Source organism: Protopterus annectens, chromosome 6.part0, assembly GCF_019279795.1.
Source record: "Protopterus annectens isolate FY-2018-M chromosome 6.part0, PAN1.0, whole genome shotgun sequence".
NCBI lineage: Eukaryota > Metazoa > Chordata > Ceratodontiformes > Protopteridae > Protopterus > Protopterus annectens.
The window spans coordinates 1,065,212,009-1,065,239,115 of NC_056737.1; the positions used below are offsets into that span (position 1 = coordinate 1,065,212,009).

The 27,107-nt window shown below is 43.3% G+C and overlaps 1 protein-coding gene across 1 annotated transcript in view; it reads left to right on the forward strand.

The window, feature by feature from the left end:
• The window catches only part of VIPAS39 (VPS33B interacting protein, apical-basolateral polarity regulator, spe-39 homolog), a 1,635,849-nt gene that overhangs the window by 1,586,195 nt on the left and 22,547 nt on the right, over positions 1–27,107 (forward strand). The window contains exon 20 of the mRNA XM_044074687.1: positions 5,855–5,959. Within this exon, the coding sequence (XP_043930622.1) occupies positions 5,855–5,959 (105 nt within the window). The remainder of the gene's footprint in view (positions 1–5,854; positions 5,960–27,107) is intronic.

Sequence of the window (27,107 nt, forward strand, 5' to 3'; positions counted from 1 at the left end):
ATTTCTCCATGTGTGTGTCGGTGTCCTGTCTCTGTCAGCCATGGTCGTGTCTGTGGCTCAGTATATTTGTGTGTGTGTCTCTCTGTCTGGTCGGTGTCCATGTGGGGTCCATCTCTACATGTGTGTGTCTCTCTCTCTCTGCTGCATGTCTGTCTGTCTGTCTGTCTGCTGCTGTCTGTCTCTCCTGCCTGTCTCTTTTCCTGTATGCTGCTGCTGTGTATATATGTGTATATGTGCTGTGTGTGTCTCTGTCTCTCTGTCTGTCTCTCTCTCTGCTGTCTGCTCTGTCTGTCTCTCCTCTGTCTGTCTGCTGTCTCTGTATATATGCTGTGTGTGTGTGTATGTCTGTATATATATATGCCTGCCTGTGTGTGTCTCTGTATGTGTGGATGTCTGTGTCTCTCTATATATATGTCTGTCTGTGTGTGTGTGTGTGTCTGTCTCTCTCTGCCTCTCTGCCTGTGTGTCTGTCTGTGTCTCTCTGTCTCTCTGTCTGTCTGTCTCTGTGTGTGTGTCTCTGTGTGTGTTTGTGTGTATGTGTGCATGTATGTGTGTGTGTGTATATGTCTGTGTGTGTGGATGTGTGTGTATATGTTTGTAGGTGTGTGTGTATGTATATGTGTATGTGTGTTGTATGTGTGTGTGTGTGCGTGTGTATGTGTATGTGTGTGTGTGTGTGCTGTGTGTGTGTGTGTGTGTGTGTGTATGTGTGTGCGTGCTGTGTATGTGTGTGTGTGTGTGTGTGTGTGTGAGTGTGTGTGTGTGACAATGATGTGTGTATTGACAATGTTGTGTGGTGATGCTGTGTGTGTATGTGTGTGTGTGTAACCTCTCTCTCTCTCTCTCCTCTCTCTCTCTCTCTCTCTCTCTCTCTCTCCTCTCTCTCTCTCTCTCTCTCTCTCTCTCTCTCTCTCTCTCTCTCTCTCTCTCTCTCTCTCTCTCTCTCTCTCTCTCTCCTCTCTCTCTCTCTCTCTCTCTCTCTCTCTCTCTCTCTCTCTCTCTCTCTCCTCTCTCTCTCTCTCTCTCTCTCTCTCTCTCTCTCTCTCCTCTCTCTCTCTTTCCTCTCTTTCCTCTCCTCCTCCTCTCTCCTCCTCTCTCTCCTCTTTCCTCTCTTCCTCTCTCTCTCTCTCTCTCTCTCTCTCTCCTCTACTCTCTCCCTCTCTCTTCTTTCTCTCTCCTCTCCTCTCTCCTCTCTCTTTCCTCCTTTCTCTCCTCTCTCCTCTCTCTTTCCTCTCTCTCTCTCTCCTCCTCCTCTTTCCTCTCTCTTTTCCTGTTTTCCTCTCTTTCCTCTCGTGCTCTCTCCTCCTCCTCCTTCCTCCATTCCTTTTCGTTCCTGTCTCTTTCTCCGTCCATTGTCTGCCTCTTTTCCTGTGTGTGTGTGCCTCTTTGTGCGTGTGCCTCTTTGCCTGCCTCCTGTGTGTGTGTGTACGGTGTGTGTCTGCTGTCTGTGTGTGTGTGTGTGTGTGTCATGCTGGGGTCCGTGTCTGTGTTGGTCTGTCGTTTCCTGGGATCAGGGTCAGTGTGGGTTTCGTTCTCGTGGGGATTCATGAATATGTGTCTCTCTGTCTCTCTTTCTCTCCTCTCTCTTTCTCTTGGTCTCATGTGTCAGCTGTATGTTGTTGTTATAGATGTGTGTGTGTCTGTGTGTAGCTGCTGTAGCATGTGTGTGTGTGTGTGGTTTGGTGGTGTGTGTATATGTTTGCATCACAGCACTGCCTTTTCAACAGTATAAAAATGCTGGCTTATCTGCTTGTGTTATTCTGATGAAGTCTCTTTGTTGAGACGAAAGTGTTCAATCATTTTATTTATTATTTCAATAAAAACAGATAACGAAGTAGTCAGCCAACAATACTACAGATCCGGATAAAAGGAAAACTCTTTTTTATTCAATTAAGCGCTTTCGTTAGACTCCACTGACTTTCTCAGATTACAAAGTTCAAAATACTGCTTAAATAACCCATCCCACCCTACAAATTAGTTGCATCATTTCCCACAGGAAATTAACAATGAATGACGTGACAAGGTCTTCTGTCTTTCACTGCGGTGGTGGTGCTGCGGTAGCATTGTGACCTCACAGTTAGACGTTGCATGTTCGATTCGACAAGGTAAAATTCATTTTAAATTAACCATAACACAAAACCACTCATTGTTAGTTGGTAATCACTCATAAAAAATTTAAAGACTTTAGTTTCAGTAGAGCTGTGATACTGACCCTGTCATGAAGCCCAGGTTTTTTACTGGCATTAAGTTTAATTTGCCACTTTAATTCAAGAAGTTCCAAAAATTCTTCCAACGGTCCACCCCTTGAACCCAGGTCAGCATGATCAATGGCACAAAACTTTAACTTGTGCAAAGGGAATATCTCTATATGTTTGTACAATGCATTTTTGTTGTTTTTCTGTCCAATTTCATAGCCATGTTCATAAACCTGTTGCTTGAGGGCCCTCTTAGTTTTATCCACATAAAATCCATCACATGAGTCACACAAAGCAACATACACTACTCCTTTTGAAAAACAGTAATACCTTTTCTTTGAGTAAATAAACCTATAGTTATTAATAAAGATCTCCCCTCTGTCCACAATAGACAGGCAGTGAGCACACCTACCACATTTAAAGCAACCCCCATTTTTTAAATATCTCAAGTTCTTTTCCAAAAGGCCCTTTTTTATAATCCTTAACTGGTTTGTCACCAAGGACCCCAACACTCTCCTCATCCATAACAAACATTTTCCAAAATTTCTCAATTATTTTCCTGATGTCATAGAAATCAAGTGTATAAGGTATAGTCAAGGCCCTAGAGTACCTATCATGGTCTAAACAAGGGGTCCCAACAGACTCAATGTTGCCACATAGCAATTTAACAATGTACCCAGTGTGCCTTTTGTATTTAACTTTGTTCTCAATAATATTAACAAAACGGGGGGGTACCCTCTTTTTATTAACATACCCTTTACTGTCTCACATTCTTTTTGAAAATCATCGTCCTCTGAGACCATCCTGGCAACCCTGGCATACTGGCCTTTAACTAGGCCCTTTTTCTGGTGTTCAGGGTGCCAGCTTTCAAAGTGCAATAGTGCTTTAGAATACCTAAGTTTCCTATTTAACAGAGAAATAAACATCTTTTTAGTATAGTCCTTTTTGATAGTAACGTCTAAAAAGTTCAGGCTATCGTTTTTCTTAGTCATAGTAAATTTAAGGAAATCAGTGGTCGCATTGCTATAAACATCAAACTCTTCCAGTTTAGCCTCACAGCCCTTCCACAAGATTACTGTTATCATCTAGATAGCGCCCATAGGAGACCCAGTACCTTTTATACTCTGAGTTCCTGAGGAATTCATCTTCCCAGTAGGTCAATACTATGTTTGCAAATGCTGGGGCACAACAAGCACCCATAGCAACCCCCTGTCTTTGTTTGAAAATATGACCATCAAAACTAAGGTGTGTGTTATCCAAAATCAATTGCATACATGTCCTCAGGGTCAATATTGTCCCATGCTCCCAGTCAGTATTGAAACATAAATATTCATAAAACCATTCAAGGCCTTCTTCGTGAGGTATCACAGAAAAAAGGTCCTTAATTTCTAAAGTGACCATAATAAGTCCATCATCTTACATATCTGGTTTGATTTTTGCAAGGAAGTCCCAAGAGTCTCTAATAACCCACTCCCTTCCATCCAAAATGTTCTTAACTTTCCCATCAATATATTTGGCTATGCCAAAAGTTTTGGAGGCCTTAGCGTCAACAATTGGTCATATGGGTGGGCAACAGACGGATTTATGTATCTTTGGGATCCCGAAAATAGTAGGGATTCTAGGGAGCCTCTTCTCTAGAATACGGTGAATATCTAAACTGATTTGTCCATTAAGTAACAATTCATCGAAGGTAAGGTCATTGTTTCTGTAAGGTATATTCGTTTTGTTCACAGAGGTCTCAGCATATGTATCACTATATAGCAAATCAAATATTTTACTATCATAGTCAGAAGTGTTCATAATAACGAGACCCCCACCCTTGTCAGGTTTCATTAACCTAATCTCCGGGTTACTAATAACATCTTGGAGAAGTAACCATTCCTGGTGATTTAAGTTATTGACCACGGTTCGTTTCTGGTGTATGAGAAGTTCCCTAATTTCTTTTTCACACAAAGCTTCAAAAATTGAAGTAAGAGGGTGCACCATGGTCATTAACTTAAAAATAAACAAAAAATAAGGCTGTGTTTTTGCACACTTTGATTTTACATTTTTTTGAGTGCTTTTAGCAAGTTTGGTGATTCGTGGCTGCTATCAGTATTGTTTCAAGTCTTCGTTTGGTTTACTGGTTTGTCGAGTTTTTGGAACTTCTTGAATTAAAGTGGCAAATTAAACTTAATGCCAGTAAAAAACCTGGGCTTAATGACAGGGTCAGTATCATGGCTCTACTGAAACTGAAGTCTTTGTATTTTTTTATGAGTGATTTCCAACTAACAATGAGCGGTTTTGTGTTGTGGTTACTTTAAAATGTGTTTTACCTTGTCATGTCATTCATTGTTAATTTCCTGTGGGAAATGATGTAGCTAATTTGTAGGGTGGGATGGGTTATTTAAGCAGTGTTTTGCTCTTTGTATTTGTATTCTGATGAAGTCAGTGGAGTCTGATGAACGTGCTTAATTGAATAAAGAAGGGTTTTCCTTTTATCCGGATTTGTGGTATTGTTGGTTTCCTACTTCGTTATCTGTTTTTCTACAGTTTGTCTTGGTCTTTTGGCGTATTTTAATAGAAACTTATTTTTTAACCAGTGATCGGATCCTCAGTGGCATTATTTACATTTGGATTCTGAGTTTGGTTAACATAACGCTGCACCTTTCTACTTTTTTCAAATTAATCCAAGTACCTAGATTAGGACTCGAATCCACAGCCTTCTCATGTTCCAGGACTAAGTGTGAATCTGCTACAGACTGAGTCACTGACACTGTTAATATACATGTGCTTGTATGCCATGGCTCCCTTTTGGAAGTGAGAGACTTATAGCTGCAAGCCGTACAACTTCAGAAAAGTAAAATGCGTTTTTTGAAACTCACTGAAGTGCCATTGCATCATTTTTTGTAGGGTAATGTATTCACCTGAGCCTCATGATATGTGGGAGTCTGTTGCTTTTATATGCTAACTCTAAGATTATTTTGCTTCTGTCTAGAGGGACATACAACTGTAAGGTATGAGAACCTTTGATTTGGTATACAGTCCCAATATTTTGACTTTAGTGTCACTATTCCAGAGATTGGAGTTATATTCCTAGATATTTCAGCATACGTGTGTGTGTGTGTGTGTGTGTGTGTGTGTGTGTGTGTGTGTGTGTGTGTGTGTGTGTGTGTGTGTGTGTTTGTGCATGCGGGCACGCGCACATGCATATGTGCATTTAAACAAATATGTAAATATTTGCCTGCAAGACATCATCTTTATATGTATCCGGAGACTGATATGAATTGTGTCCTGTTTTAATGAACCATGAGGGTGTCTGGATTGCTTCTTCATATTGCAAAATTAATGTATAACTGACATTTGTGGACCGCTGCTTCAAAATATGCTGACTAGCATTTGTTACGGTATGCACTGTTTTTGGAGGGAGTGGAAAAAATCAATGCCAGGGAATATGGGGATTGCAGAATGCGTCATACACAATCATTACACGTATGTTATGACTACTGAAATGACAGGAGTGAGCCAGGTATCTGCTGTTATGGTAAGTTCCTGTTACAGTCATACATTGTTTTTTTTTCTTATATGTCTAGCTTTCAGAGACTTGTTATTGAAGAAACTACTGCCAACCAGTAAATTATGTACATAGAATTCCTTTTCTGTTTTCTTTTTTCATTTAGACTTATAAAGACCTTAAGGACCGTCAGCAGCTGATAGCATACAAAAGCAAAGTGGAGCAAGGGACTCGTGAAAAAAGGAAAATTGAAGACATCTTAAATAACTCTGTAAGCATACTGAGTTTCAGTTAACTGCACTGTTGACACACCTGCATTTGTGGTAGAAAGTTGAATTTTAGTTGTCTTGCATGTTCCTAAGTAATACATTGATTCATTGGTGTGATCACCTTGATGCAGTTTTCATCAGGCTCAGCATTGTTTGGCTGCATGTCATACTATGCTTCACCTTTATCTTGAAGCACCCTGTCCTTACACGTGCCATACTCAGGCAGCACCCCTGAGAATCTTATTGTGTGTGATATTCATTTGTAGCACCCCTCCCGTTCCTCAGATTTCTTGTGCACTGTTGTGATCCTTTGTCCACCCTGATCATTTACCCCCACAAAGGCATTGACTTCAGACTCCCTGCTGTGTGCAATCACTCCTATGGTGTGCTAGTTTTGTATTACTTCAAGCCATGGCACATTGCATGCACCTTTACTTTCATTTCTCCTCCAGTCCTAGTTATAACCTCCCAATAACTGAATAGCATAACAGAAGGTGTGTCCTTCTCCTGTGACACTTGATAACATCTTCCTGTCGGTCTCCTATGAGAGTGTTCTCACTAAACACCTTCATCTTCACTAGCAGTGTGTCCATAGTAGGACTAATTTGTTGCAGAAAAGCATAACAATTGTACATAAGAGGTATGTCTTGTTATTGCTGCCCTTTTCCTGGTGCCCAGTACGACCTATTTGTTCCTAGTTTTTGAATTTTCTGAAACAGCAATGGTAATTCTACAGTTGGTTGGGTGGAAGAGAAAAAAAACTCAAATGTTAATCTGTCCTGTCCCAAGAAGCATTGTCTTCTACCTTGGTCTGTAGAAATGTCTGAAATGGGCCTACACACCATAATGCAAAATGCTTCACACAAGATTGCTAATCTGCAACCACTGAACTGCACCATCTTTTTAATGCTTTGTTTGTAATAATTTTAACCACAGATACTGGGTGTAACAGATTTTCTTGGTGCTTTTGTAATTATCTTACTTGCCTTCAAATAGGAAGTTCCTGTAAGTCTGGCAATAGAAGGGTTAAGGCTATTTTACCTGTTTATGTAACTGGCCAGAGAAACTTTTACAGCCATACAAAAATTAGCCTTGTTGTGTCTTTCGGCTTATCCTGGTTAGGGGTCGCCACAGCGGACCTCTGGTCCGCTAATGTTTGGTAGTGGATTTTTATGTGCCGAGTTACCAGCCCTGACGCACAACCTTCAACGAAGGTACGCCCATTCATGCATGCCTCCACACAGAAGATGCTCTAGCTGAGAATCGAACCAGACAATGTCTTGCTGTGAGGCGACAACGCTACCGCAGCACATACAAAAATTAGCCTAATTACAGAAAATAATACCCTAAGTACAACAGCAGGATGTGCCAGTAATAAGAGAAATGTAGGATTTCTGTGCCTAAATACAAAATAAAAAACCTTGTAAAAGCAAGAAGTAAAGCACTTAAATGCCTCTTACACTAACATTATTTTGAGATAAGGAGATAAACAGGGATAAATCTGTTATCATCACAATACTGTAAAAAGGTGCATTTATGAAAAGAATGAGAACTCCTATTTATAGCTTATCAAGAACAGGACAGTATTTCCAAAACCACTTTAAATAAGTTTGTATTAACTAGACAGTGAACCCAAAAGGTAAGTTCTAAGTTAACAGTCATAGATGGTTTGTATGCAATTAAAATGAACTGAAGCCAACAGCTGGTATATCAGTAAGTTATGGGGCATTGCAAAGCAGAAATGAATGGAGGAGGAAAAGAGTATGGATCATTCATATTACCACTGAACACCTTGAACAGAAGCAGCACTATTTCTAAGACTGTATGACTAGTACAGTCTGTGGAAGGCAATATCATTCTTTCAGTGCAGAGTAATTCTCTGTATTCATTGGCAGCATGCCTAGAAAGCCGGAGCTATCAGATGACTGCCCTGGGTATATGAGTATTTCAAGAGGGAAGTAAATAGTGTGAGAAGAAATAGCCAGGGAATTGGTATGGCTAGGCTTGTATAAGCCCTAGGGCCGATAGCCTAGTACCAACCTATGAACCATGTTAGATGATGAGGGCTATGCTGGGAATTGGATTATGCTTGACTGGCATCTGTAGATATCATATATGAGTCTTCTCATTTTCTGTTTTGAGATATATGGTAATAATTTGATGACTGGCAGTGCATTCATCAATTTACTCTGGGATTGATTGGTTTGACCTTCCTGGAGAAAGGAGATATAGCCTGAGGGAGGGTACTGGCATTGTGTAAATGGTCATAAGACTTAGTAGTTTTGGAGTACCTATGAGTTTATGAATGAGAGTCTGCAAATGAAGGATCTGATGTTGTTAATCTTCGTCCATTCATTACTGATGGGTTATAAGTTCCGTCCTCGAAACCGAGCCAGCCTTATACCAAGCTCGTATCAGGCCAAAACTCTCGAGCCAAGATCCTACCCAGAATGCTCTGCTCCCTGTTACCTCAGATCTAATTTGCTGCATTGCCATTCAGCCGTGTCAAGCCACTCTCTCTCTCAGCTAAGCAAACAATTTTTGAAGTTTTTCTATTGTTAGTGTTTCAAAAGTTTTTAAACAGTTACTATCTATATACTTCTACCCTATCGCAACTTTAAGGCTGTCTCCCTATAGTTTTTTCCCTTTCTCTTACCTTTGAGGGACATTACCATCATTGGTAATCCTTCTTTCCCTTTCTTACCCTTCTGGGTAGCTTCCTTAACTTTTTGGTACTGTCGTTCTTCTCTCTTCGTATCATTATATCGGATAAGAAAAGTAGTGTTGGTTTCAAACAATGTACAGAATGCGGCCATAAGTTACCACTTTCTGATGGCCATGATTTGTGTGTCTATTGCTTGAATGTCTCCCACCTTTCAGTGGACCCTCCGTGTGGGATTTGTAGAACTTTTTCAACCAGGACTCTAAATGAAAGGAAGAATAAATTAATTCTTTAAGGCCTCCTTAAAACTCCTTTCTGCGAGGCTATCTCTGGGTCGGAGGGCACATCCCGTCCTGCTAAACCCCGTAAGAGGCATTCTTCTTCTTCCTCTTCAAGGTCACTCACTTCATCTCCCTCTGGAGATTGCAAGGAGTCGACTCACAAAAAGGTAAAAATTTCGAGCTTGGCGCTGCCATCTGTGGTTCTTTCGGCCCCAGTCTCGGCACTGCCCCAGTTGATTCTTACTCCAGCTATGTTCTCTTCATCGCCACTAGCACCAGAGATCCCGATGCAGACACTTATGGCTCTGACAGTTTCATCGCAGCCTTTACTGGCACCATCTATACAGGTGCAGACTCCTTTAGCTCCGTCCTTGCCGATGCTGTCAACCCCAGGGATAGTGTCCTCTATGGTGCAGACACCTTCGGCACCGACATGCGGTTCGGTGCAGTCTCTTTTGGCACCATCATTATTGGTGCAGACACCTTCCTCGACGTCACCATATTCTTCAGTGCAGACATTTGCAACACCAACCCTCGACACTTATGGTGCTGCCTTTGTCGGCACAGACAACCTCGACACCATTCTCCTCGGTGCAGACACCCTCTGTTCCGGGCCCTGCACCACACGAACTACCAAGGGCTAAATACTCTCCTTCCTTGGATCTGTTTGTGGGAAGCCAATATAGCCCCTTTTTAGAAAGGCCAGAATCTCCTTCAGGTCTCTCTATGAGGTCAACCAGGAGCCTCTCAGAACAGGATGTGTTGTGGCCAGGGGTCTCTCTCAACCATCTAAAGCTACGTTCCCTCTTCCAGGTGACCGTATTTCTCCACAGACTCCAACTAAAATAAGGGGGGTCAGGTGGTGGTAATGGTTAAGGTGTTTACCTCTTTACACTCCTCCTTCGACTTCCAGGGAAGCATCGAAGCTCCTTCCTCTGACAGCAGCTTCCCTTCATTCAACACCAACAGTGGACCTCACTTTGGAGCCGGAGTCATCCTTGTGTCCATCGGTGCACTGGGCTCTTCTCAGGCTAGTAGCTGTGCCGCGAGGGTAGGCATTCTTGGTTCCTCACCAGTTTTTTTCTGTGGCACCCTCCAGGAATCCTCCTCCCCTCAAGCTCCACAGTCCTCTTGAGACTTATGGTCTGGGGTTGGCTCGTCGGAGCTGGGTGTGACCCAGTTCTGAGGTTGTCATGCTCGGTTCCAGGCTCCCATCCCTCTTCGGGAAGTCTGGCCTTCCAGGACATGGAGAGGGCACTTGCCTCTGCTGGCAAACCCTCCATGTCAGAGTTTTCATCCCCCTCTGTGCCACAACTGTCACAAGCCACAACCACGTCAGGCACAAGAGCCATAGGTTTCTCCCCCTCAGGAGATCCCCTCTTTGCAATCTTCTCCAGAGCTCCCCACTGAGGAAGTCCCTTGCAAGGCTTCATGCAAGAGGAAGCACATGGACTCCACTGAGAAGTCTTTGACCGAAGATACGGACTTTGATGATGGGGAAGGGTCCCCACGGTAACCCTGTGATGAGGTGTCCTTTGGTGACATCCTCAAGATCCTAAGACAGAGGAGCGACTGGAAGTCCTCCAACCCTTCCTCAGAGTAATCCATATTCCTGCAGGCCTTTCGTGCCCGGCCCCCTACCTCCTGGATTACCCCACTGGCCGATGAGCTTGTCCAGCTCATCGTCCAGCGTGCATGGAAGGCTCCTGACACCTTGGAAGCTATACCTCGGAGGCCTGACAAGATTTTATCTCCCCCTACTGAGCATCGCCATTGATTAAAAGGTCTTCCAGTAGATGCCATGGTGGTGGCAGCTGCAACCAAAAAAGACTTGGCAGAAGAGAGCCAGACTGTCCGTCCGCCCAATAAGGAGTCCCGGGTGATAGACAGACTCAAGAAGTATGTGTTTGCTTCATCGACCTTCGCTGTAAGGTTCTTGAACTACTTGGCACACTTTACAAGGCTTCAGAGGGACCTTAACCAACTCACTGAAACCTTGGCAGGAGCTGTTTCTGATGAGGTGCGCAACAACGTAGCTTCTCAGATCACGACCGTAGAATTGATATCTAGTTCTTCCATGCATCTTATTTCACATGCAATGGAAGGAGCGGCTAGAGCGGCAGGCGCAGGTATAATCATGAGACATCATGCCTGGATGCACCTGGATGCACCTTTGCGACTTTGCGGACTCCTTTAGGGCTTCCTTTATGAATGCCCCTATTGAGGCCACCTCATTGTTTGGCCCTAAGGTTAAAGATACACTGGCAAGGTGCAAACAAGATGGCAAGACCCTGTCTGCTATTGGTGTCTGACACTCCACCCCTCAATGATTCTACTCCAGAAATCAGAGGAGCAGGAAGATGTGACACAGAAAATCACAAGGCTCTTTCCATGACGCACGTGCTGAGTTCTCCGCTAGAGGCAGAGGAAGAACTCCAATGGAAGACGCCCCTTTCAGGGCAGGGGAGGTCCACAAAACCGGGGTTCCAGAGATTCTTTCTCTGGACAACCCTACCAGCGCTTCTGAAGCGTTTCCCGACTGCTTACCTCTGGAAGCGGTCGGGAGTCATTTTTCCTTGTACCCCACTGCCTGGTGAACCATAACCACTGATTCTTGGGTACAAGAGATTATATCCAGATGGTATTGCATCCCCTTCCATCTCTGTCCCATCTCACCCAGAGTTTTACCCGATGTCCCACCCAGTCAAGGGGAAGCAGCAACACACGAAATCTGAAAGCTGCTACAAAAAAAGAGTCATCCAAACGGTCCCCCCAGACAAGATAGGATCTGCTTTTTACTCAAGGTTCTTTTTAGTGCCAAAAAAGACAGGGGACTGGAGACCAATTCTGGATCTCAGAACACTAAACAAATTTGTAAAAACAGAGAAATTCCGGATGGTCACGGTTGAGTCTATCCTTCCTCTTCTGGAAGAAGGCGATTGGATGTGCTATGTACATCTTCAAGACGCGTATTTCCATATAAAAATGGACAAGTGCTCAAGAAAATACCTCTGCTTCCGCATAGGAGCCAGTCAGTACCAATTATGAGCACTGCCTTTCGGTCTCTCTACAGCCCCAAGAGTGTTCACCAAATGCATGGCAGTGGTCATCGCTCACCTGTAACTTCAAGGATTCCAGGTGTTTCCATACCTTGATGACTGGCTCCTTACCTCCCCCACCAAGCATCTGTTGGAAGAAGCCCTAGACTACACTCTTCTTACAGCTCAGCACTTGGGAATCACTATAAACTGGGAGAAGTCCAACACAAACCTGGCACAATCTTTAGAATTCATTGGGGTTCTGTTGGACATGAGGAATTGCACAGCATCTCTTCCAGATCACAGACTTCAAAGAATAAGACAACAGATTCAGCCGCTAATCTGTCACCACAAATCCTCTGCTCGGTCCATATCCAACTCTTGGGGTTAATGGTAGCTTCGATCACCATTGTTCCTCTGGCCAGATTCCACACGAGACTTCTTCAATGACTACTTCTCACTCAGTGGTACCCTCTACAACATCCTTTGTCCTTTCAGATAAGTGTAACTCAGAGATGTAAGCAAGATTTGCTCTGGTGCATGTCTCGATATCCCCAACAATGGTCTTGCCCCTTCAGCCAAAAGCCATGGTGACCATGGACGTCTCCCTGATGGGGTGGGGAAGGCTATGTCAGGGAAACTCAGTCCAAGGCACCTGGTCGGAGACAGAGGCCCATTTGCATATCAATGTCCTGGAACTGAGGGTGGTACTATTAGTGTTGCAAGCATTCCACTCGATCCTTGCATCAGGGACTATTGCAATCCAATCATACAACATGTCAGTGGTCTGGTACATCAACAAGCAAAGGGGCACCAGATCTTATCCATTATGCTGAGAGGCCTTCAGAATATGGCAATGGGCGATAGCTTCCAACTGCTTTCTAATTGCAACGCACATTCCCGGGAGCTCCAATGTGATAGTGGACAAATTGAGCAGGTGCATTCTACAACCTCACGAGTGGTCCCTCAATCCTCTGATTGCGGCAAAAATTTTCAACCACTGGGGCCAGCCTTGCTGTGACCGATTCGCCTCTCCAGTCAACTACAAGTGCAGCAACTATTTTGCCCTGATCCCCCTCGGGGACAGTCACCGAGAGACGCTCTAGTCCACACTTGGCCGTTGGGTCTGCTTTATGCTTATCCTCCTCTACCCCTTATTTTCCAATTTCTGAAGAAAGTACGGCAGTTGAAGAGCAAAGTGATCCTTATTGCTCCACATTGGCCTCAACAAGTTTGGTTCCCCTTCCTGTGGCCTCACCTGCTAGATTGACCGTGGATTCTCAATCCATCCCCAACGTTGATCTCCCATCCACAGGGTCTGACTCACCCCAGTCTAACAAACCTGAAGCTGACAGCTTGGTTTCTCCACTTCCTATATTTGCCAAGCAGGATAACCTCTCTTCCCCGGTGCGCAATATTCTTATCGCATCTCATAAATCATCTACCAGGCTAATCTATCTCAGCAAATGGAAAAAGTTTACATTATGGGCAGCAAACAAACAACTGGACCCCTTGTCAGCCTCAGTTTCGATGGTATTAGATTACTTATTAGATCTTTTCCAGTCTGGGGTGTCAGCCTCCACTATTCGTGTTCATTTGGCTGCCATTTCTAATTTCCACATTGGCTTTCAGGACTCTTCACTCATGTCACACAAGACTCTGTAAGACTTTCTTGAAGGGCGTTTTTCACCTAAAACCTCCCTTTAGAGAACCAGTACAACCTTGGGATTTGGCTTTGGTTCTACAAGCCCTAACATCTCCCCCTTTGAACCTGCATCTTCATGTGATTTAAAGTACCTCTCTTGGAAAACTGTGTTTCTGGTTGCAATCACATCGGCCAGATGTCTGTCAGAACATCAGCCCTTATGCATTAAATGTCCCTACCTTATTTTCCATAAGGATAGATCACTGAGAACTAATTCTTCCTTTTTATCTAAAGTGGTGTCAGAGCAGTCTATCGACCAGTCTATTGACCTCCCAGTATTTTTTCCTAATCATTCTAACAAAGAAGAGTATTGCCTGCACTCCCTAGATGTTCACAGGCAAATACAATTTTATCTGGATAGAACAAAATCTACTCGTAAATCAGACCAACTATTTCTGGCATTTTCTGGACCAAGGCTAGGTCATCCTGTCTCTAAAGTTACACTGGCGTCATGGTTGAGAAATTGCATTTACCTTCATCTACAACAAGAACAGCATCACCTTGCCTCAAAGTGAAAGCCCATTGTATGAGGTCTGTGGCAACTTCAGCAGCTTTCCATGCTAGGACTTCCCTCAATGACATTTGCTCAGCTCAACTTGGGCCAAACCCCATACTTTTATCCTTCATTACAAATTGGATTTAGCCTCCAGAGGAAGAGCTTCTTTTGGTTCTCTGGTGCTCAGGAATGTCCTTCCATGAGGGCCGCCCAGGGATACAGGTAGCTGGGGACTCTGCCCCATCAGTAAGGAATGAATGAAGATTAACAACATCAGATAAAGAAGTTATATTTTACCATAACGTTCCATCTGTGCTGTTGATCTTTGTTCATTCATTACTCCCCACCCTCCGTCCCCCTCCAGAGGTTCCTGGTTGATCTCATATGCTCCTTTTTCCATTATTGTAGGTCTGTTATGACCAGAGGTAGCCTCTACTTTTGTCTATCAACTTGCAAACTCGATCTGAGGTAACAGGGAGCAGAGCATTCTAGGTAGGATCTTGGCTCAAGAGTTTTTGGCTGACGTGAGCTTGGTATAAGGCCAGCTTGGTTCCGAGGATGGAACTGATAACCCATCAGTAATGAATGAACGAAGATCAACAACACAGATGGAACGTTATGGGAAGACATAACTTCTTTGTACACGTATTCTAAGGTCTGCAGTTCTCACACGAACCTGTTAAGTAACTACATTGTCACACACTCACACTCACTCAGTCACTCACTCACTCTCACACACACACACACACACACACACACACACACACACACACACACACACACACACACACACACACACACACAAGTGCATCTTCATTGGAGGAGTTAATTCATCAGTCCAAGATATATTAAATTTGTCTGTCATGAATGATGGTTGTCCCACTTTGGAATTAATTTCCTGGATTGATACACCTGTCTTGGTTGTCCTAATTGACATGTTGATAGAAAGGTGCTAGTAAAAGGAAAGGGCATTCTGGCTCCACAGCACAGAATGTGGAGCTCTTCAGTGAGTCAGGTGATCAGGGTTCGAATAGTGGACCTGGCACTGGGGGAACCAGACAGGGAGGGAGAGGAAAGGAGGGGAGTGGTCTACTTGTCTTTCCTGGGGGGTGGGGAAAGTTGTAGGTACTCAGGAAGTACACTGGGAGGTTGTGATTTCTCTGGTAGAGAATGGGGAAACCAGTTCCTGTGCTTGAGGGAAGGGGGGGGTAGTGCTGATTGCTGGCAGCATCCCTTGTGGAAATGAGGCATAACATGCACAGACAACCCATTGCTCATCCCCCTTCAGCTCTGCTAGCTGAGTGTTCATGAGGAACAGAAGGGCTTAAGCAGAAAAAAATGTAAAACTTTGGGGGGGGGGGGCTTGGATTGTCACAGTAATGGAGCAAAGAGTGAAAAAAAATAAAAGAAAGAGGCATCTCTTTATCCCCATTTTTGTCGTTTCATAGTGCTTTGAGAAAGGAATGCATGTGATGTTCTTCGTGTTTCACTGTTGCAGTCATCAACTGTGGATTATCCCTGCTGTGGCAGCCCTCGGCCAGCCCAAATGTCAGAGTCTGTGTTTTTCTGTGTCGGCTGCTGTCACTTGTTGACTGACGTCAGGTCATCAGTGCTATAAAGCAAGGCAGCCGACGCCATTACATCAGTCTTTCTTGCCGTGGAACCCGTAGCAGAAGCAGTTCGCAAGTGTGCCGGTTGGTCACTACCAGAATTTGAATTACAGCTGAAAATGTCTAAAGCTAAGTACCCAGTTGGAGATCCTTTTTTCTTGCACTAAACGATGTCCGAAAAAGTTAACAATTGTCTCGCCTGTGGAAAGCAGATCCCACACTGAGACTTCCATTCATACTGCGTCACTTGTTTAGGCCCAGACCACGACGTCCCCCATTGCTGGTTCTGTGCCCTCTTTAATGCGAGAACCATTCATCTTAGAGCTCTTATTGTAGACCGGTATTTTTGTCTTCCATCTTCGCATTTCAAAATGGCGTCCATCAGCCAACAATCCATAGACATTCCGAAAAAACATAGAAATAAAGATAGAGACGGACCACACAAGGCTAAGCCTTCCAGCGACTCTACCACTAAGCAGGTCAGTTCACCAGAATTCAGTGAGGCACTTTCGCAGCCCCTGATGCCCAATATGATATCTACGCAGGCCTCTACCAAGACCCTTTCGGAGTCTGGTATGCCACAGAAATCTTCTTCGTCTTCCGATCCTTTGGTTGTTTCTCCCTCGGTTGGGTCCGGAGCTGCGACGCAGGCACCAGCTTCCGAGGAGGCCTCTCACACTACTGAATCTAGACAAAAAATGACGGCTTCTCATCTGACTACCGTTTCTGTCAGACCGATGGATACAATTAGGCCTAGAAGCCAGGCCACTCCTAGAAAAATCTACCTCTAGCCACCATCTTACCTCCACCTCAAGCCCAAATTTATTTTATTTATTTTACATTTGTTAACCGGGCTAGTCTAACTGGATATATTTCCATTTTCAGTAGAGGCCCGGGGAGAAAAGCTCCGACAATTATAGAATTACAACATTAAAAATTAAAATTTAAAGAATTAAAAGTAGACATTAACAGAAAAGATTTTAATAAAAATACAACAAGGACTCATGCTTAGAAATAGAAAGTATGCTGTACAACCAGTATTAATAAGATAGAGAAAGAAGTTAGTTAATTAAGTGTAATAATTCTACTAGAGAGAGTTTGTTGGCATATAAATTTGGGAGTATCAGTCTATCTTACAAGGAATTAGTATGTAACAAATGCATTAGGAGTGTTAGTAATTTAAGCGAGAATAGTAGGAATTCGAAATTTAGGGAGCTATACTTAGTAAAGGGAAATGGTTAGTCAGGCTTGCTACAGGGGCATAACCAGTGTGTTTGGAGGTGTTTTTTGAGGTTATGTTTAAAGAGAGGCAAGGAAGAAAGTAATGTTAGTTCATCGGGCAGTAGGTTCCAGTTTTTTCCCCACTGTGTTGCTTAAAATGGTGGAGGATCTTATCTCCCTTATCAGGGGTAGTCAGGCCACAACTTCTAAAAGGAAAAGAGACCTTTCTCCTAAAATACTGACAGAACAGGATTCCGAGGAATCTAATTATTCCGATTTTGAAGAGGAGCAACAATATCTGACTGCTTATGAGGATTCAGATGCAGAGGAATCCATTCCTTCTGCCTCCCCACCAGAAGACCTTTCCTTTGGGGAAACCCTTCACACCCTCAGGGAACATTTCCACTGAAAACCCCAGGACTTCCCTCAGTCTAAGAAAAGACTAAGAGAGTTTTTAGACCTGTCCCAGCACAGACCCTTGGCCATCCCCCCATCTTAGAGGTGGTGGCTGATGTTTGCCATGAATCCTGCTTACCCCCTGATGCCCTCCCACCTGCTCCCAGTAAACCTGACAGGTATTACAGAGTACCGGATTCTCTCATATACCTGTACAGAAATCCTGCTGCAGACCCGAAGGTCATTACACAGGGACCAAAAGGAGCTAAGGCTAGTTCTGCAAAGAATCCTATTCCTTCTGACAGAGCTCTGGACAGATGGGTTAAAAAAGTATACACCTCCCCAACGTTAGCTGTCAGAGCACTCAACTGTCCATTCCATATGTTAAAATATCAACAACACACTTTGGAACTATTAAAGCAAAAGATTTCAACCTTTCCTGACTGTGCCAATTAGAAAGACTTAACATATTTACTGCACTCTACTTGTCAAGTGGCCAAACACTCATTACACTGTGGATATGATGCCCTAGAAGCCTCAAGCAGAGCAACAGTGTCAGGATCTGACATTGGGAGACATGCATGGTTGAAGAAACAACATCTCCCTGATCATATCAAGTCTAAATTAATGGATGCACCCTTGGATAAGGACCGCTTGTTTGGAGTAAAAGCAGAAGAGGTGCTTAAAAAGATGGAAGACAAAGTATAATCTATGCAAACAGTAAAAGATTTCTTTCAGATAAAACCTCCTAGGTTCAGCAGGAATTTTCCCTCTAAGCACTGGTCCTCTCCTGCACCTAGCAGACAGGGGCAAGGTAAGCCCTGCAGGGACAGACCACCCAGACTCCTATCCCAGGGACAGCAGAGAACCAAACAGTGGACCACTTCCGCCCCAAAGGCAGGGAGTTCTAAGCCATCCCTCTATTGCAAAGACTCTCAATGACTCCCTTTGCCCTCCTTTCACATACCAAAAGCTAGGAGGAAGCCTCTCCCTCTGCAAAGAAAATTGGCTTTCTGTAACAAAGGACCAAAGGATCTTAAAGATAATTTTTCAGTGATATAAATTGTTTTTCAACGAACTCCCAATTCCAAGAGGGTACCCAGACTTACCTCCAAATCAGTGGGCAGAGGCATTGAAACAAGTCCAAACTCTCATATCCCAAGGGGCAGTAGAACCTGTCCACTCAGATCAAACAGACAAAGGTTTTTATTCCAGACTATTCCTTGTTCCCAGAAAAGAGGGCACTTGGCACCCCAGCCTGAATCTATCCATTCTGAACACCTCTCTGTTGGTTCTCAAATTCAAAATGCTAACTTTGCAGCAGCTGCTGCCTATGCTAACAAAAAATTCCTAGTTAGTGACCTAGACCTAAAAGATACTTACCTCCACATCCCCATAAGGGAATCCTGCAGGAAATTCCTATGCTTCAGAGCAGGGTCACAACACTTTCAGTTCTCTGATTTACCCTTTGGCTTATCTGCTTCTTCCAGGGTATTCACAAAATGTTTAGCCCTGGCCATAGCATTTTGTAGACAGAGGAATATACAGATTTACCCTTATCTGGATGACTACCTCATTCAGGCAGAGTGCAAAGAAAAGCTGCTCCAGGACCTCCTCTTTGTCAAAACCCTCCTAACCTCCTTAGGGTTCACCATCAACCAGAAGAAATCAAAGCAGGCATCCTCCAGGAAGATTATTTTCTTGGGAGGACTGCTGAACACAGCATCCCAAATGGCCTTCCTATCCCCAGAAAAGCAGAGCTTCCTGCCTCTCTACTTTATCAAGCCTGATTCCAGAAGTCACCTCACTGCGAGGAAATTCTTTCAAGCCTTGGGGTGTACATGGCATCTTGCATACTTCTAATTCCTCTGGCCAGGCTTCACATGAGAAAACATCAGTGGTATCTAAAAAACTTTTGGTGTCAGCACTCTCAGCCTCTAGAGACTTCTCTCCCTCTGATCCCCTGTATAAGGGCCAAGTTTCTCTGGTGGGCAGGGGCCTGTGCTAAGAACAAGGGTCTTCCCTTCATCCTCCACCCAACCAGGCAGACCATCGCCACCATTGACTCAGACATTGCTTGGGGTGCTCACCTAGCAGGCAGGTGCACTCAAGGTGTTTGGGATGCCCAGCACCTTCCCTTACACATCAACCAGAAGAAAATGATTGTAGTACAAACGGCTCTGACATCCTTCAAACCCTATCGCAGGCCAGGAGTTCTCTTTATCAAAACAGACAACACCACAGTAATGTCATACATCAACAAACAGGGAGGGACCCAGTCTTACCCTCTGTGCAAGCTAGCCATGAACCTCTGGCTGACAGCCTCCTCCATGGGATTACACCTAATAGTCCAATACTTGCCAGCGATCAACAGCACTCTGGCAGACTTCTTAAGCAGAAACTTACTGGACCCCCATGAATGGCAGCTCCACAGAAAAATCTTTTTGGAAGTCACTCAGGAGTGGGGAACTCTGGGGGTGGATCTCTTTGCTTCGCACCTCAACCACCAGCTGAAAAAATTCTGTAAAAGGGAGTATCACCACCTAGCGTGGAAGGTGGATGCCTTGACCTTCCCCTGGAACTCCTTCTTTGTGTACGCTTTCCCTCCTCTGCCTCTTATTCCCAAGGTACTGATCAAGATAAGGGAGGAGAGACCAAAGGCCATCCTCATTGCTCTAGATTGGCCCAGACAGCATTGGTATCCCTTACTGCGCAGCCTGACATTATAGCCTCCCAGGCAGCTTCCCCTTATCTCAGACCTCTTGACTCGGGTAGCGAGGGGGGGATGCTGCACCCAGACTTGCAGACTCTCAACCTGTCAGCACGGCTAATACTCTAAAGGCAAGCAAGGGGCCCCTGTTAAGCAAACAGGTCCTTGACATTATCACAGAGGCCAGAAAGCCCAGCACCAGAAAATCTTACGCAGGGAAATGGAAAAGATTCTGCTCCTGGAGCCAGTCCAAAGGGGGCAATTCCTCACAACCTTCCATCCCTCTTATCCTGGACTACCTAGCGGAGTTACTTAATAGTGGCCTCTCCTTCTCTTCTATTAAAATCCACGCCTCAGCCATTTCAGCTCATTTTGATACAGATCAGCCCCTGTTCTCACATCCTGTGATTAAACAATTCCTCAGAGGGGCTTCTAATATCAGACCTCCCAGAAGGCCACCCACGCCAGCCTGGGACCTGAATTATGTTTTGAAAAAACTAACCCTACCACCCTTCGAACCTGCTGCTTCAGCAGAACTGAGATACCTCTCCTGGAAGACTGCTTTTCTCCTAGCTATCACCTCAGCCAGAAGGGTTTCAGAACTTCAGGCACTGATGGCCATTGAGCCCTTCATCATTTTCCATGCAGACAGGGTCTTCCTGAGGACTAACCCCTCCTTTATGCCCAAGGTGGTATCTAATGTGACTCTTAACCAGGCCATACATCTACCCACCTTCTCTCCTAACCCTCAAAACAAGGGGGAAAGAATTCTGCACTCACTAGACGTGCACAGACAGCTAAGATACTACCTGGACCGTACTAAACCCGTCAACAGACCAACTTCTTGTCAGCTTTGTCCCAGGGGCAGAGGGGAAGCCCATTTCCAAGCAAACAGTTTCCAAATGGATATCACACTGTATCCATTTCTGCTACAGATTACATGGTAAACCACCCCGTAAGTCTATTCGTAGCCATTCCACTAGGGCAGCCTCCACTTCCACAGCATTCCTCAGAGGAGTTCCCACCAGGGACATCTTGGAAACTGCCACCTGGACTTCTGTCCATACCTTTACTAAGCATTACCACCTACCTCTTTTCAATAAGGCTGGGGCAGGGTTTGCCTCTGCAGTTCTGCAGGGCATGCTGACCCATGCCTAGGTCTCTTACTAATCCTACCACCCCTCTCCTCAGCTTTGGGAATCCTCCCACAGGTGATAACTGCAACAGTGAAACACGAAGAACATAGTACAGTTGTGTACACTTACCGTAAATGTAGATGTTCCAGTGTATTCACTGTTGCAATCCTGGTTTCCCTCCTTCTTTCCTCATTATATCCTCTTTCCTTAGGGACACATAAGCTTCTTACGGTGGCTTTTAGCCACCAGGATCACTTTACCATATTTCCTTGGGCTTCTGACTGGTTAGGGCAAAAAAAACTGATGTAATAGTTTCATAGGTAGGTACTAGGCTATCAGCCCTGGGGCCTATATAAGCCTAGCCAAAATAATGGCGTCAGCTGCCTTGCTTTATAGCGCTGACAACCTGCTGTCAGTCAACAAGCGACAGCAGCAGACGCAGAAAAACATTGACTCTGGTATTCGGGCAGGCTGAGGGCTACCACAGCAGGATAACCCACAGGAGATGACTACAACAGTGAATACACTCAAACATCTACATTTATGGTAAATGTACACAACTGTATTTTTTCGGGGTCTGTATCATATGAGCGAATCACACAAATTGTGAACGCTCATAATATTGAACGTACTGGACCTCGAAGTGCTTTTTCTGAGATTGTGGTACAGTGAATAATGGGATATTTGCCCTTTCCTCACTGTAGTACGATCTCGGAGTTGGAATATATATTTAGTGGGGGGGGGGTGTGCAGCCCCCCCACAATAGGAAGTATTGAGGTCCGGTACATTCAATATTATGAGGGTTCGCAATTTGTGCGATTCCCTCATATGATATAGACTCACTTTTTCCCAATTATTTTGCATTATATTCCTAGTTCTCAGTTTGTAGTCACTGTTGCTTATCTTTGTCATATTGTATTGAATGCTTTAACTGTTGGCTCAGCTAAACTCTGCCTTTGGGAGACTTTGTCAATTGTTTTGAGCAAGCTCTCTGTGACAGCTTCAATGACCATGTCTTTGGTGATAGTACTTATTGGCTTATGGCCTTTGTCAGCAGCTATTGGGATCCTCCGTGGGAACCAGGGTGTGTCACTGTGAAAGTTTGCCCAGCTGATCAGTTCCTTGTCCTACCTCTCTCAGCTGTTGATGGAATGAATGCTTAGGATCTTGGCTAGGCTTCAAGATCATAAAGAGTACTTCATACCTTCTTTACTGTTAAGTTCATAAGTTCCAGTATGTTCATGTCACATGAAACTCTTTGAGGAGGAGTCTCATGGAAGAGACTGAACAGTTTTGCAGTCAGAAAATTGTTTTAAGAGTTGGAAGAACTTCCTGTAAGGGAGGTCCATTCTTCCTTTACCTCACCCATCTTCTCATGTTTGTTCTGTGTTGGAATCAAGTAGCCAAGGGTACCACCATTCCCGTCTGATGACCCAACATTCTAGGAGGTATTCAGTTGTTTTGGTTCCAACATGAGATTTGCTGACACATTGGGGAACAAAAAGAAGTTCTAGCTGGCCAAATTGGAACTTTCCTGAGCCCTCTCCCTCCACTTCAGATGTTGCATGCTTTCCTTACCAGCATTTAATTGACAGTGAAGAGAAGAAGTCTTCCGGTATGGCCCTTACATTAAACAGGAAACTTTTTTGAACAGTCAACGCTGGCAGTAAGTCACATGAATGGCAGAAGATCCCACTGCATTGTAGTGAGCTTCCTCTACACCAAACGTCCGGGAAGAACCACTGGGGCAAGAGAATGCAGGTATATTAAGAACTTGTCGTAGGTGTTGATGTTCGAATGTATTCAGTGCTGCAGTCTTTTGTTGTAGCCTGATGGTTGGACCAATTTTGAGCTATATATTCCCTCTGTAAGTTCATGTAGGGACACTGGTGGTGTAAGAAGGATGGATGTCAGTCGATGATATCTTCAGATCTTTGTCACCCTGGCTGAGCAGGGCTCAGGTGCCACAGCATGAGTAAACCAGGTTGGAGAAACCCTTTGACTATTGAATCTAAACCAGAGCCACCATCCATCCCCGCCACCCCCCCCCCCCCACACACACACACACATTCTCCCTGTTCAGAAACTATGGAAAGATCAAGGAGGGAGGGTGGCTGGTAGAGAGGTGAGAGGGAAGGTAAGGAATTAGTTAGATCCCACCCAACCCCAGGGTACGAAGGAAATGAAAATGAGGGGAAGGAAGGTGGGAATATGAACTACAGCAGTAAATGTACCTGAATGTCTACAGCTGTGTTAAGTTCCTAAGACAACTGTCTCACTGTTGCAGTCCTTTTCTTTGGGTGGACTCCCAGAGCATATGACTCTGGATTCCGCAAGGAAAGCAGACCTTGCAGAATGGCAGAAGCAAACCCTGCCCTGGCCCTATATGCAACAGATAAATTGTAATGTTTAGATTGTGTGTGGGCTGAAGACCAAGAGCAGCTTCCAAAATGGATTAGTTACTAAGCCCCCTGTGGAATGTTGTGATGGCTGGCCTAGAACACATTTACCATAAGCAGAACCGTAGTAGTAGATATATGTCTGACAACCTAATAAATAAATACTTAAATAAATGCAATCCTTGAATGTAAATAAGGAATGTGTTACACATCCGGTACGGCTGTCTCTGCCCATACATTGATTACAGCCATTTGGGTTCGGCGATGTAGCTCGCAGGGAATTGTCTTGCGGGCTACACGCCGGAACCCAGTTTTCTAGAATGTATACAGTTCTACTGCATTATATAAAATAAAAAGATACAGTAACATAAGAAGTACAATATTTCAGTTTCTGTAAATATTCGAATACTGTAACAATCTGAGAACAACCTTCATACTGAAAATGGCATGCCAGAGGCTTCCTAAGCTTGGTAGATTTGGGCTTGGCACTAAATAAATTTGGAATTCTTTATTTTTCATGCTGCTATGGCAATAGCTTGTTGTTTAACTTTTTGATAACCGTGATCACAAACAAGCACACGAACATGCACACAGACACAGCAAGCCAAAAGCAAGAAGAAGTAAAACAGTGTAGGGTTATGTTATGGCTTATCATATTGTGAGTAACAAGTAGCAGCTGTAAAGTAATATTTGGAGATGGAACAAAACTAATAGCGGAGCCGAGTAAGTACTGTTCATACTCACAGTTTGGAAATGTTTAATTACTGTAACTGTCTCACACATTAGTGTTTATGGTAAATGGGGCGAACTAGCCAGATAATGAGACATTGGAATGGCTGCAGGGGGACTCTAGTGCCATATTTTGGTTATCTGTTCAGTTTGGGTTTGAAAGTTGGTATCCCATAATCCCATTGGGTTGGTGGGGTTACATAATAATGCATGCTAATTTTATGTTAATCAGCATACAGATTTGTACCTATTTTTCATGAGCCTTGTCCAGATTTTTGATGTTTCCAGGTTGAGAGGTATGGTCCTTGTTAAGATCATAAAGGATTTTTCACACATCAGGGTCTGCAGTTCTGAAATCTTTTTACCAGATATCACATGCCCCAAGAACAACATTCTTCAAGATAAATACGTAAGTTTGAAGCAGCTAATTCAGAAGGTGCCAGGGATTGTTTTTTTTTGTAAAACATAATTGAGGTCCTATGATGAAGTTATTTCCCTTCTTTGTGGATGCAGTATCCATATTAAAAAATGTTTATCTGGTAGTTATGAATAGAAACAGATGTTTGTGTTGAAAGCTGAGGTAGCAGAAGTGTGGAGCTTTAAATAATCATAAGATTGACATTGCCGTTAAAAGTTTGCCAGATAATTCAGTAGTGCTTGGGTCTTGTTCCCTGGATAGGTATCACAGGGAGAATCTTTATCATTTAGCTAGGTATGATTTCTTTGTGCTTGGTTTCCAAGCCTCCCTTATGATGTTTTTTAACACCTTTATTGAATTATCATTTAAGGTATTGGCAAAGATACATTTATATAAAATAAAACAAACCATATTAGAATGTTCCCAGTTATAAACATTGTACTTCATATGTATTATTTTTTATGACTATCATCAAGCCAACGTTGCATAAATTGGTCAGTTTCTGCCTTCTCTTAAACCTCACTCCTACTTCAAAACATTATTCTGCATGTATTGTGCCCAAATGTTTCATTTTTCTACGCAGTAATTCTGACAGAGTAATCTATAGGGAATTTTTAAAGTCTGTCACCTCATTATATTTCAAAACATATGTTCTTAGTTACCGCTTTCTTCACCATCACACTCTGGTATTCAGGCCGGCTGAGGGCTACCTGCAGGCAGATAACCCAAATGTGATGACTGCAACAGTGAATACACTCGAACATCTACATTTATGGTAAGTGTACACAACTGTACTTTCTCTTTACCCCTAATTGAAGTCATCCCTATTGTCAAAAATCTCCTTTCTTGGCTGTTGTTATTCTCCTTAAAGATGTGCATCTAAAATCCCACACACCTTATTTCTTGACCCCCCCCCCCGCTTCATCATCATCCCTTTCCACTTTGAATGATAGCTTTCTGCTAGTGTTATGTACAATGGATATAAAAAGTGTGCACACCCCTGTTAAAATGCCATTTTTTGTGATATAAAATAATGTCATGATTCATTGAAGCTTGATGCATTTGGTATGGTGTCTTATTATATATAATGCAGATTACTTTCTGCCGTCGTGGCTGCATTAAATGTTCGATGTGTTCTGATGCTAATTTTTATCATTATTAACTAAGAGTTTTATATGTTGTTTTTAGTATATATTTTATTAATGTCATTTGCTCAATATTTTATTTTATATACATTGTACAAGCATATTTTATGCTATGGCCAATAGAAATTTGGCGTTGTTGCTATATGAATAATGTCCTTTGTTTGGGCAAGAGGAGCGTGCAGACGTGCTTTTGAAGCTACGCCTGCTTTTTAAAAATATGACAGGTCTTGATTAGATTTCATCTGGGCTAGAGGAGCGTGTAGACGTTCTTTTGCCGTTGCGGCTGTTTTTAAAGTACAATGGTTTATGACTAGATTTTTCCTTTTTTAACAATAGTCAAGATCTACAAATGCGAGTGTAATTCACACTATTGTATTTTGCTGCATTAAGCCAAAGGTACGTCACATAAGTAGTAATGCCTTTGGCTCTTGGATATGGTTATGCGATCTATTAGTTTCTGAAATGTGTATATCTTGTACGATATTTATGAATGCATTTGCATTCTATACACCTTGTCAGGTACATAAGATTGACACTAAATAAGATTGCCAATTTTAAAATATTCTTTATGAACAAATATGTTTTATGGACTGATTTGCTTTCTAGATAGGGGTATGTTTTTAAAAATATGTACGTTATGCAAATGGATGTCTTAGCAGTGACTGTCTTGTTAGAAGCGCTCACAGAAGCATTCAACATGTTATCGCGTAGGTAATCAGATGTTTTGGTTAACCAATAAGATTCTATGTGTATGTATTTATGTTAAAGTAATTTGATGGTTTCTGTTAGTCTGATGAAGCCTGTCGGCGAAAGCGCTTACTACGTTGTGATTAAATAAATTTCTTTTATCTTGACAACGTTCCGTTTGTTCCTGGATCTATACAGTGAATATATATTTTTGGTGCAACAAGTGTTTTCATCTCACGTTTCATAGCCAGCTGGACTACGTGCATGCTTTGGGAGACTTTGCACTATTATTATTTTTTCGGCACGTTGTCCTTAGCCTTGGTTTATTTGCTGTTCAACTTTGGGATTGATAATATAAAATAATGAGACCACAATAAATAATTTCAAAACTTTACCCACCTTTAATGTGACCTATAACCTGTACAGTTCAATTGAAAAACAAACAAATCTGTTAAGGGAAAAAATATAAAAAATAAAAAAACGTACAATATGCTGGTTGCATAAGTGTGCACACCCG